We start from the raw sequence: 12,651 nt of genomic DNA on the forward strand, positions 1-12,651 counted from the left end.
CCCAGCAGCAGGCAGGGACATAACCCTCCTGGATGTGTTTCTGAATGGGAGAAGTTTTCTACTAGACAGCTGTCAGCCTTCCCGCAGGGAACATCTCTGCCCACGCCTGTCTCCTAAAACCTCCTCAATATTGCGAGTTCTTGGGTTTCTCTGGTAGCAATTCATTAATTAGATAACTGGCAACTAACTGCAGGTTGCAGTTTTAGTGCGGAGACCTTTGCCACTGTAAGTATAGATCCAGGACCGCTTTCTAGCTGTGACGCTTCTGGCGTGGGGACTGGCAGCATGTTACGTGTAATTAGTGGCTGCCTCCGTCCAGATTTCCTAAATGCCAGCATGTTTAGGAGCACCTGCTAGTGGCTTTCAGCACAAGACATCTGTCTCCTCTCCAGCTCCTTTGTGTCTGTGTTCTGTATCTCTACGGCTCATTGTGTTAAATTCCATAGCCATATGAGGCAGCTGAGCTCCAAACTTGAGCTATGACCCCCCATTCCCCACAAACCAGCAGCTGAATCCTTGCAGAGCCATGGGCAGTAATTTCCCATGTCTCTGGCAGCACATGCGTGCCAGCAATTAGCCTTAGTGTTAGGAAACCCCTATTCCATCAGACTTGATCGCTGTGTTTCTGTGAGCAATAAGGCAATAGTCTCATTGAGTAGCATTGTTCAGTATAGATTTAATACAAGATATCCAGATATTCAGACTTATTCAGAAGTGAGGAGGTTCTGTCTTTGTTCCAGTTCATGCCATTTTAAATACAGCGGTGTAGTCAACACCTGCTGGTGACCAGGGGAGGCACTTTCCAAGCAACTGCCTGCCCTTGCTCCATGTTATCGGATGAGGAGATGAATGAACTTGAATTTTTGGCACCATGCATCTTAGAAACCTTAAATTTGGGAGTACCTCTAAGATCCTGTGTCAGGTAGGCTTCAGAGAACTAATAGAAAGGGTCAAGGCTGATTTTTCTGCTTGCTGGGAAGAGGGGAGCTGGGGGAACTCTGGTGCCGAGTTGGTAAGCAGTGATTCCCAAAAGAAGTGGAAATTTGCAGGTCTAGTGTGTTCACCTGATAGACACCTGGTTGATGCAGTGATTTTTAATTCAAACCTGCCTGCCTGCATGTGCAGCAACATAAAGTACTACAAGTACCTGCTGCTTCATTTTTAGAGCAGGATTTGGCCAGATGTATCCTTGCAGTAACTCGAACCAAAGGAGCCTGGGTGTGGGAGAGGCGGTGGGCAGATGGGAGAGGTTCTCCCCATCTTTTCAGCAGCTCTCTGTGTTTGTGGGCAGCAATGCAGACAGAAGTGGTGCGAGCCAAAAAGTGACCTCCCAGCACGCCTCCCCACGTGGAGGAGACGTGGCAAGCCTTTTGCAAGGGCACGGTAGGTCAGCCAGCGAGAGGGGACTGTACAGCATACGCTTGTTCAGGCCACACGCTGCTGCTTTGTAAAAGAGCAGCCTTTCGCCCCGTGCGTGTTTACTACCCAGGCACACAACTTGGCAGGGCACTTGGGAGAGCACAAGCATCTGGCATCGCCGCTGCCAGCCCTGCCTTCTGCCAAGGGGGCTGGATTTCACTCTCAAATGAACAAGAAGCTTCCTGCCACGTGTCTCAGGTATCTCCTCCGCTCTGGCTGAGCAAGGGACGTGCTGGGAGTGCGGCGGGAGCAGGATTTATTTTCTCAGTAACCTCTCATAACTGAGTCTTTCCTTGAAACACCAATCTACTTTTTTTTTCCCTCTAGATATTTTCAACCAGACTTTTATCTTAGCACTGTTTGCCCTCAGCCCTATCATTTCAAGTGGGTCAGTCTGCTGATTGATGTGAACGAAGTGATATTAGACATGAAAACACTCCTCTATCTTGTTAGCCTTGTTACTGCCGTAGCAAACTTGAGCACAGATGGAGTTTATTTGTCATGTGCCAAATCTATGTATTGGCGTAACTGAGAGGCAAACTGTCTGCAGCAAGCTGTAACTTTTTGAAATCGTCCCCGAAAGAACATTATATGATTAGTCAGTTTGACTTACAAAGGAGGGGCTTTTTTTAGCTTGCTGTTGTTTGCATGCATCAGGCCTTCATTAGATGACTCTCCGACCCAGGATTATTAGGTCTGAAATCAGTGTAAAGCATTTGACACCCACACATAGATTACCTAGTCTGAAAGATTAAGCTCTTGGTTATGACGGGAGAGGGGATTTGTTTTCCAAGCGTTTGAAACTTCCAAATTAAAACTTAATCGATGAATCTTGGGCAAAGCCAGAGTGACTGGGGCGAGAATTCCTCTCTGCTGCAAAATGGGTCAGGACATGTCTCCATCGTGATCAGGAGGGCTGCATGGGGGGTGGAGGAGAGGAAAGCAGAGGGGTAGTTCAAAGTACCGGCAGCTGGTTGTGCTGCTGCTCTTGCACCATCCTGGGATGGGGGTGCGAGGAGGGGTAGGAGGAAAGAGTGGTTAAGAGAATTGAAACTACTGACCTGAAATGTGACTTTTTTGTCATTTACATTCCACTGAGCTGTGAGTGAGTGAAGAGTGAGTTGTGTTACATGACCTGGAATGACGGCGGGGTAATATGTGGTAAGAGGAACAAACAGTAACATCAAGGAATATGGTCAAATACGTGTGTGCTCTGTTTTAATTTAGGTTTGTCTTAAATGAGCTGGTACAGACTGAAAAAGACTACGTCAAAGACTTGGGAACTGTTGTGGAGGTGAGCTGAAGCAAGTCCTGCTATGCAAAATGTTTTCCCACTAAAAAGCACCACGCTGAAAAGCGACAACAAAAAATACAGCATGAGAAACAAACTGCTTTATTTTGCACTCTGCTTCCATGGTCCCCTTCTCATGTTGACAGAAACAAGAAGAAATGCCTTTGGAAACTATTTTTGTTTCCATCTAACAAATGTTGTATTTTAGGTTTCAACTCCAGTGTGCAAACGTTTTTCTTGGCTACCCTGCTTGTGACAAACTCTTTCTGCTCTAATGCAGCCTTGAGGGCAGTGGTGGAGAATAACTTATGTGCCTACCACCTATTTCATGCATTTCTTGCTGTCATATTGAGTAATGGTAACACATACTGTACTTGAGTTTGCACCTGGACTAAAGTCCTGTGGCTGAGTACCGTTCCAGAAGCTGGGTTTGGATCTCTGCTGAGGTGCATGTGTGGCCCATGGATTATTGTTTTGCAAAAAGACTTGAGGTAAAATAGAGGGCTTTTTTTTATTTGCCCCTGTTCTGCAAACATAGTTTTTTAAGCTTCAACTTGTAAAGACCTGGCTGATCCCTAGGGATCACCTGTCAGAGCCAACTGACATGCAGCGTCCAGTTTTTTTCCCAGTAAGAACTCAGAACTGGAGGCACCTGATTGAAGTGGGCTCTTGGCAATGCTTTTGCCATTCGCGAGTCCAAGGAGAATTATCAGCCCATCTAACAGTGATTTTCAACAGCTTCCAAACTTGAAGACCTTTGTGTTATCTTCTGTTTATATCATGCACCACTGGCAAACCTGACAGGGCTGCAGTGCTCCAGAGACTTGTAAAGAAACTCCCAGGAGGTGGAGAAATCCTGTTCATGTAACTCTTTAAACTTACTGCTTGGCTTTGTGCTCCCACAAAATACTCACGGTGATGAATGGAAGAACTCTGTACAGAGTCTGGCTTCTTCCTCTTACCAGAGAAGCCAAGAGCTTGATAAACTACTTTTGTTTAACTTCTACCTTCTAATTGCACTTGTCACTTCAACGACATCTAATAACAGTTTGTATAAGTATTGTAGATGTTCAGAATAAATCCTTTAAAGTTTTCTTTTAAGCGAACTGTGTAATTTAAAGTATCTGGATGGGTTTCTGGTTTTAAATTGTACAAAAGGTATTTTAAGTGTTTTCAATGTAAAAAAAAATCCTGCTTCTTTGAAAAAAAAAAAAAAAGAGTGTAATTATGCTCCCCCTTCAAATGAACCCTTTGCTAATCACTGATCATTAATCCTAAAGGGCTTCATGAAGAGGATAGAAGAAAAAGGCGTTTCTGAAGATATGAAAGGGAAAGACAAGATTGTATTTGGCAATATTCACCAGATCTATGACTGGCACAAAGAGTAAGTTTTTGGTTTAGTTCCTTTTTAAGGACCTTTCTAACTGCTCGTCCATAAAGGATTGGGGTATATGGTGTCTGTATGTCTAAGCTGCTTTTAATTGGACATCAGCAGGTCATTCAGGGCTGAACTTCCAAAGGACCTTGCCTCACTTTACATGGTCTCTGTTGGTTTGTAAGTGCTGCTTAATAACTTCACAAATCATGGCTACCTTGAATCCTGAGAACATGTTCTAATTCATGTGCTTTTAGCCACAGTTTCACGATACACTAGATCCTGATATAGGCCTTTGTCTATCCAGCCAAAAACGGCACAACTGCATGATGCAAAGCATTGGTTTTACATAATATCATTTTTCCCAGTGAAAAAAACTTTGGTGGGCTATAGCTTTGCACTGCCTGGCTTCATGGGAGAGTGTTTGTCATGCTGTCTCGAATCACAGCTACAGCTTTATGCTGGCTCAAACACCATGTCAGGAGTGCTGGTCAGTGTGACAGAAATGTTGCACACAAGAGAGTCTGCTCCGTGTCAGTACTGTGCTGCCAATGGCTCTGCCGCTCCTTGCTGGGGAGCCACAAGAGGCTCAACAGGAGATACCACTGTGGTCCATCCACAGCTCCTGAGCTACTGCTCATAAGCACTCCCACCATGGCTCCCAGAGGGTTGCTGCTTGTGGGGTACTTGCTGGATCCTCAGAAAAGCTACTGAGGCTGCCGTAATTGTGCTTCTTGGGTCACAGCTGTAGGCTCAATTCCTTTCACTGATGAGCAGTAGCAATGCTGGGAAGTCATGGTTTCCTTCCCATGTCTTGTGGTTCTCAGCAACATGAACATCTTCACATGCAGCTGATAGGATCACGAAGGCTGACCATACCACTAATATTTGGCTAGTAGGGTGATAAAACACAAATACCTTCAAGATCCATCTCACCTGAAAGCTCTCACACGCTTTGGCCTAGTGTCCTGGTTTCAGCTGGGATAGAGTTAATTTTCTTCCTAGTAGCTGCCATAGTGCTGTGTTTTGGATTTAGTAGGAGAATAATGTTGATAACACACTGATGTTTTAGTTGTTGCTAAGTAGTGCTTACACTAGGCAAGGACTTTTCAGCTTCCCATGCTCTGCCTGGTGCACAAGAAGCTGGGAGGGGGCACAGCCAGGACAGCTGACCCAGACTGGCCCAAGGGCTATGCCATACCGTACGGCGTCATGCTCAGTATAGAAACTGGGGGAGTTGGCTGAGGGACAGCGATCGCTGCTCGGGGACCGGCTGGGTGTTGGTCAGCGGGTGGTGAGCGGTTGCATCACTTGTTTTTCCTGGGTTTTGTTTCTCTCTCACTCTCTTGTTGTTTTCCTTGTCATTACATTATTATTGTTGTTGTTGTTGTTGTAGTAGTAGTAGTAGTAGTATTTTATTTCAATTATTAAACTGTTCTTATCTCAACCCACGAGTTTTCTCTCCCCCATCCCACCGGGGGGGAGAGTGAGCGAGTGGCTCTGTGGTGCTTGGTTGCCCATTGGGGCTAAACCACGACACCAAGTTGATGCTTTTGACTCAGAGTTAGGCACTCTGTTCCTTGGAAATCTTACTCGTACAAGTAGCTTTTGAAACGCTGCTGGAAACATGAGGCTTATTTCAAACCCTGGGCCATTTCCAGTGTAACTTTGTGAACAGCAATGTCTTGCTTATGGACAGTATGGTCATCATTTCAGCTCTGCCCCTCAGAAATACTCTACAGCTCCAGCTAACTAGAATTTGAGCATGCATGCGTAGACTTGAGCAATGGACATGGGGCTGGATCTTCCTTCAGCTCTGGACATTTCCCTCCCCCAGGAAACAGTGTCCTTCCCATCATGTGTCCCTCAGGTGCTTATCTCACAGCCTGGCCCTGTCCTTATGTTCTGACAGATGCCCTTGTGAGCACAAAACAAAAAATGTCAGAAAAAGCTTCACCATATATTAAGTTGATACCAGCAACGGAGTGTTTTTACCAGTGCCATTCATTGTTTAAGTGTGATGATAGGAGTTTTCTGTAACGCATAGGGAGGGATTCCCTATTTTTAGTTCTGCATATCTGGGTCAAGAAGTCCATTTAAATGCAGATGAATTTAACATTTGTAGAGGACTGAGTTATGGAAGCAGTTGTATCTGATGGTAGTGACACTGATGGTAGCGACAGTTGGGACAGCTGTCCAATGTGCATCTTTTTTTGAGGTTCTGGGATTTCTTGGGACCAGACCATTGCAGGCATGTCCTCTCACCAAATCTGGCCACTGTAGCAAATCCATGCAGGCATTTGAGACAGAAGTCCTGCAGTGAAAAAGAGGAGGATCATGGAAAGGGAGATTGTCAGGATTTGCATACCAGTGAGAAAAATCTACCAGTATTTCTAAAGCTTAGTTTAGCTGCTTTTACCTCACTTTTCAGCATTCCAATATATTCTTGGTAAGAGCATTCAAGCTAGAATGAAGGACCTCCTGCTGCAGGTCAAGATAGAGACAGTGTTTATGAATTACTATTACCATTATGAATTACAGTGTATTACTAACTGTAATATACTGAAAAACAGAACATACCAGAATTCCATCAGCAAAAATGTGTTGATTTGTTTATACAAGTGGAAACTTCTGCATCTCTTTCATGTTGACCAGTACTCCAAATCTGCTGCTGCAACCGAGAACTCCTGGTAAAGCTTCAGCTGAGTTTTCACAAGTGTTTTGGCATATGGAAAAGTTTCACTTTGGGACTTCTCAGTGAAGGAAGGCAGCTCTTGCAATTAGATAGTAATTGGAACTTTTAAAAAATTGAAAGCACTGTAATAGTAAAGAAGAGCAGATAGTTTGCAAGACAAGACCTCCATATTTCACAGCTCTCATCTAATCTTTTAGAAATCGCACCATTAAGGGCTGAAGCCAAGCTTCCCTTTTCATTTATTATTGAATACAATAGCTAAAATTGCACCGATACATCTGAGGGATGACTAGTTTGCTGCTGGGATGACCTAAAGAAGTATTCTGAAATGTTGATATCCTTTCTTTCAGCTTTTTCCTGGCTGAACTGGAAAAATGTCTTCAAGAACCTGACCGTTTAGCACAGCTTTTTATTAAGCATGTAAGTTTTGTTACCTATCTCTAGTATAATTGTTATTTAGGGTGTGATGACTCCTTTCCAAAAACATGTTTTTATTGACTTGATACTTTTACATGTCTAAACTTAATGTAAACATAAAGTAGCCCTATAGTTACGCATCTTCAGTGAGCAGCTGGATTGAACTAAAGCATTAATCATTGCCTTCTTGCAGACTTCTTATTTTGGGGGCAAAATTGATGTGGCCAAGGACATCTGCAAAAATATAATTATGGCAGGTAATATAATTATTGCCAACTGCTACGATTGACATGTTTGTGTGATATTAGCCAGAGCACAACTCTATAGCAAATTTCAGACCTACCAGTGTGGGGACAACATCTATGACTGGCTGCCCCCATGGAAACCTCCCCTTGCCTGAAGTGCAGAAGTGGAGACCAGAACCAGTTGTCAATTTACTTTCCTACTTCAGCAAACTAAATCTTTGATTAAACAAAAAAATAAGGAAGACCAAGCAGAACATCTTAGCAACTCTCTGCCAGCTCTTAATAGCAGAACAGAATGGTAGCCAATATCTCACCAGGCTGCTGTGCCTCTTGCTTTCACAGGAGCGGCGATTACACATGTACGTGGTATATTGCCAAAACAAGCCACGATCTGAATATATAGTAGCTGAGTATGAGACATACTTTGAGGTAAGCATTGCTTATTAGACATTACTGCTACTTATGGCTGTGAGTCCTAGTCAAGTAGACTATTCTGTGACCTGTGGGGTTTATCTAAAACAAACTCTAGAAGATTTTGAAACTGCACGTGCTGCTAAAGTCTCTGCTACGGGGAAAAATTGTAATATTTCATTTATTTCCAATTCTCATGGTGTTAATTTCTAATAAATATTTCATCCAGGACTAACTGTCTGTGGCCCTCAGAGTGCCACAACTGCATTTATTTCTGTCCAAAATAAAATGAGACTTCTTAATCTGTAGTCTACGAATAGGGGAGGAGGTAAAAGTCGTTGGAGCTGGGTGGTGCCCAGATAAATTCCCAATAAGTTTGTCTGTTTCAAGAAATCTTTGGGACTAGCCACATTTAGATATTAATGTGAAAGAAGCTTGTTTAACAAGGGAAAGATTTTTCGTTTCACCCAAGGGCATGAGGCATGCTCTGCAGGACTTGTTTGTGAGCTAATCCCCGCTGCAGTGGAAAGAGCGGTCGCCAGACCTTGCAGCCCTGCTCGGTCAGCTCAAAGGGGGAAGGGATCTTGTGCTTTCCAGCGCCTTCCAGCTCGGTCATGACTTTTGCGCAGTCCTTGCCTAAATAGGATATGCCAGATTTTTAAATCCTCTAAAATTCCCTCTTGCAAACAAAAGATTAGGAACAGACCAACTTTCTGTGGAAATAAGTCTCTGCTGAGACATTTTATCATGTTCTCTGTCTTACTCTGTGATTGTTCGCAATTGTTTTTAATCCTCAATTTTTAGGAGGTTCAACAGGAAATAAGCCAACGGCTAACCATCAGTGACTTTCTGATCAAACCCATTCAAAGAATAACTAAATATCAGCTTCTTCTCAAGGTGAGTGGAAAGATACGGTTTGGACTAAACTATAGTCTGCATCTTGCATTAGATGCTGTTATTTTAAATCAGCCTTAGTTTTAACTGAGGAATAACTTCATCAACTTAAGAGGAAAGAGGAGTCTGCTTAAACATGCGCATACAATGACAGAGTCCCATGGAAAATGGCCAGAGAGCAGGAGGGCCATATCTGTGGGAGCAGTTTGCAATTTAGGATAATAAAAAAATTTTTTTTATTATTTGCTATTTGAATTTTTTTATAGAAGAGTAAACTTCAAATAGGAATTTTCTTCCTCTGAAGTGTCAGAGCAAACTTTCATTCAATTTTTTTAAATTGCAATACAGACGCACAAGTGTCCTTGCCCATGGCGGAGGGGTGGAACCAGATGATATTTAAGGTCCCTTCCAACCCCGACCGTTCTATGATTCTATGAAGAGTGTTAATAAAGCCTGTCTTTGGTGCTGAATGGCATGCTTCTAATAAATACTACAGCCCTCATTTCTGAATATCTCTCTTCAAATTAGCATAAGAAACTCATTTCCAGAATATTCTGATGTCTTAAAATTTGGGGAGCCTACCGCAGTTTTTTTCCTTGAGGAGTCTGATCACTCTGGCTTCTGCTGACTTTATCCACAATGCCAGTTACTCAGCGTGAAAATTCATCCCTACAGGTCGCAAGCTAATATCTATAATGAGGCATGTCTGAACCCTACCCTGTAATCTCCAACAGTACCAGGGCTCTGAGCTGGTTTCTTCTCTTTTTTGAACTAGTCTCAAGCAGGCTGCCATCAGCCCACAATTTGGTAATTGCACACCAGCAAAGAGACAGCAGCGCGTTCCCTGAAATGCCAAAAGGAAAAGAAAAATCTTCAAGTGTGTGTGGTCTTGTGGCTTAAGACAGGGAGCAAGTAAGGAATTTCCAAGGGCTAACTCCAGCTTTGTCTTTTTACTGTGATAACGATCCACACCCCTTTTCCATATCTATAAAGTGGTTATAACATTCAGCAACCTCTGAAGATGCATTTATTAATATTAGCAAGTTCCTTCTCAGAAAATCACATGCTGACTATGATTTTTCTTTTTCAAACGGGCATCTTTTGTTTTCTCTTTCTGAAGTGCCTTAATGCAAACCTTTCTGCTTTCTCCAGGACTTCCTGAGGTACAGTGAAAAAGCTGGTCTGGAGTGCTCCGATATAGAGGTACGTTTTCATGTCCTAGACAATAGTGCTATGTTATCTAATGGCACTTTATACGGAGGAATGAAAACCCCAGTATTCCTTTGACAATAGTTGAAGATCCCGCTGGTGTTCTAAATGTGGTATTTCTTTCTAGCTTAAGTCAGAAGTAAAAGATGAAGGCGCAATCCTGCATTGTAGGTTCACCGTCCTCTTTTAGACATTACTGTACATCTTCAGAGCATGAGGGCCTCACCATGAATAACTGCTAGCAGTGATCACACTATTGAAGTTCATTATTGACACTTTGCTTTTAGGAACCCTGTGATTCTCTTGTAACAATACGACATCCTTTTTCCTTAACAGAAAGCAGTTGAATTAATGTGCCTTGTACCGAAACGTTGCAATGATATGATGAACCTGGGTCGCCTCCAAGGCTTTGAGGTATGCATTTGCATTCTGCTTATAATAACAACCAGGAAAGAAAAAGTATTTTATCTTTCTATGATTGTGTATACAATCTGCCCTACTCCAGGCTGTTTATCTAGTGCTTGTTCTTCTCCAGCACTGAGCTGCATGCTTTGGTGAGGTTTCAAAGGTGGGGTTGCTATACCTGTCCCTCTAAAATTGTGACAATCTATTGTCTCTTCAAAATGTGAGGTCTGTAAAAGCTTCTGCAACCTTGAATTATACTTCTTGTCTCTAATGCCAGCGCAAAATAAGCGGTGAACCAGCCTGCTCTGCCTTTTATTAAGGTCACCTAGCATTAACGTGTTAACAGCTCCCTCTGAGTTTGGCAACATCCAGGAGGGGACTTGTGAGTTATAACCCCACAGGTTACAGCTTGTGGTTTGTAACTAAGCCAGCGTATACTTTGGCAGTCCTGGTGAGATGTCTTATCTCCAAAATTAAGTCAAGTTTGTCTTACCACCTTATGCATCGTAGCATTCCTGCAGACAGGTAGGTCCTGTTTTTTTGCACCTTCAGAGGTGTTGTGTCATTGACTACTGGCTTAGGGGGTGATGAAGAACTCATGACTAGAGGGAATCCAAGGCACTACAGTAACAAACTACATAATGGGAACAGTGTCTGAAATGAAGTATACAAAACAGTCTACTTGACACCTCTTGCTTTTGGTTTTATATGCACAATCAGTGGCAATAAAACCAAAGAAAACCTATGTTATTTTCCTTAAACTGAGTTCTTGATACAAGATTGCTGCTTTGATAACTTACAGGGGATATGTCTCACATGAATTCAGTGCTGCTTGGGAAACTTGGACTGCACAAAGCATAGCAGATCATCTTGTGGGATCATGGTGGGTCAGGGTTTGTAACGTTGGTGCCTTGTCTGCTTCTCAGGGCAAGCTGACAGCTCAAGGCAAGCTGCTGCAGCAGGACACCTTCTACGTGACAGAGCAGGATTCTGGAGTTCAGTCTCGACCGAAGGAGCGTAGGGTGTTTCTCTTTGAGCAAATAGTTATCTTCAGCGAACTCCTTAGAAAAGGATCTTTAACACCAGGCTACATGTTCAAGAAAAGCATAAAGGTAAGAAATAGAGAGGGAGAGGCATATTCTGTTTGATGGTCACGTAAGGAAATCTTACCAGTTTTCTATACTGTGAGACTGGTCCATGCTGTCATAGGTGGCCAACAATTTTCAGAAAACACTTGCATTTACCTTTCAGTGGATCAGGAGCCATTTAAGACCGTCTCTGAATAAACCTCTGGGTGTCCAAATTTACTGGGTAGTTTTTATAAGGAACACAGCCAGGGCAGGTCCTCTGTCATTCATAGCTCTGAGTTAGCAAAATTGCTACAAAGCCTGCAGTAGCCAAAGGAAGTATACAATAGTTGCTTTTAAGCATGATCCTAAAAGGTAGGGGAAGGTGTAGTATCCAAAACAGTCATCTTAGGCCAAACTGTAAGTCAATATTAAGCCTCTGGAAATATTCTCCCTGATGGGGGGAGGGCTCTTAGTACAAATGTGAATGTTGCAAGAAGACAGAACTACTTCAAAACCAAACAAAACCACACACAGTTCTAAAAATGCAGCTATGAGGAATTATAAAACCAGCTAAATTATAAAGAAAGTTTTAAGAAATTAATTTTGGTTTTAAATAATCTTTCCAGATTATGGGGCTGGGACTAAAAGTAAAAACTGAAAGTAACCAGGGAAAATACTTATTTGTTTATTTGTTGTTTAAGGGGTTTTATGCTTGTTTAGCAAATGCAAAGTTAACCTCTGAAATGGTAAGTGAAGATGAATGAATGCTACGCCTCTCCTGGTAGAACAGCCTCTGCTGTGCCTGCAGAAAGAGCAAAGTCACTGGTTCATTTGAATGTCTTGATCATTCAAAGCTGAGAAACCAGTCTGGGATTCATTTCCTTTTCAAAGATACAGGTTAATAAGAGATGTGGAAGAATGCATTGTGTTTGCTCTAAATTTTAAATGGTACATTAATATGAAATAGAAGAGAATGATATCAGGTGAAATAATGCTTATTAACCATATATAACTGAACAAATCTATGATAAACAGCGTATTTACTGAAATGAAGGCATCTTCTTGGCTGACAGAAACTGCAGCATTTACCGAAAAGCCTATATCCATTTACAAATCAGTGTATTTCATAGTTTCCAACCAAATAATAAGCTACAAAGGAAAAACCTAAAGTGTACAAATACACAATCATCTTGATTTAGATGATTAGCTTTGATTTTATC

At 42.4% G+C, this 12,651-nt stretch overlaps 1 protein-coding gene across 1 annotated transcript in view; it reads left to right on the top strand.

The window, feature by feature from the left end:
* Positions 1-12,651, top strand: part of KALRN (kalirin RhoGEF kinase) — a gene marked incomplete at its 5' end in the record, with an annotated part of 528,347 nt that overhangs the window by 478,755 nt on the left and 36,941 nt on the right. The window contains 8 exons of the mRNA XM_082311480.1: positions 2,647-2,713; positions 3,991-4,094; positions 7,131-7,200; positions 7,785-7,871; positions 8,658-8,750; positions 9,900-9,950; positions 10,293-10,370; positions 11,288-11,473. Coding sequence (XP_082167606.1) covers positions 2,647-2,713; positions 3,991-4,094; positions 7,131-7,200; positions 7,785-7,871; positions 8,658-8,750; positions 9,900-9,950; positions 10,293-10,370; positions 11,288-11,473 — 736 coding nt within the window. The remainder of the gene's footprint in view (positions 1-2,646; positions 2,714-3,990; positions 4,095-7,130; positions 7,201-7,784; positions 7,872-8,657; positions 8,751-9,899; positions 9,951-10,292; positions 10,371-11,287; positions 11,474-12,651) is intronic.

The sequence above is a fragment of the Platalea leucorodia genome, assembly GCF_965183815.1.
Source record: "Platalea leucorodia genome assembly, chromosome: 5".
Lineage (NCBI taxonomy): Eukaryota > Metazoa > Chordata > Aves > Pelecaniformes > Threskiornithidae > Platalea > Platalea leucorodia.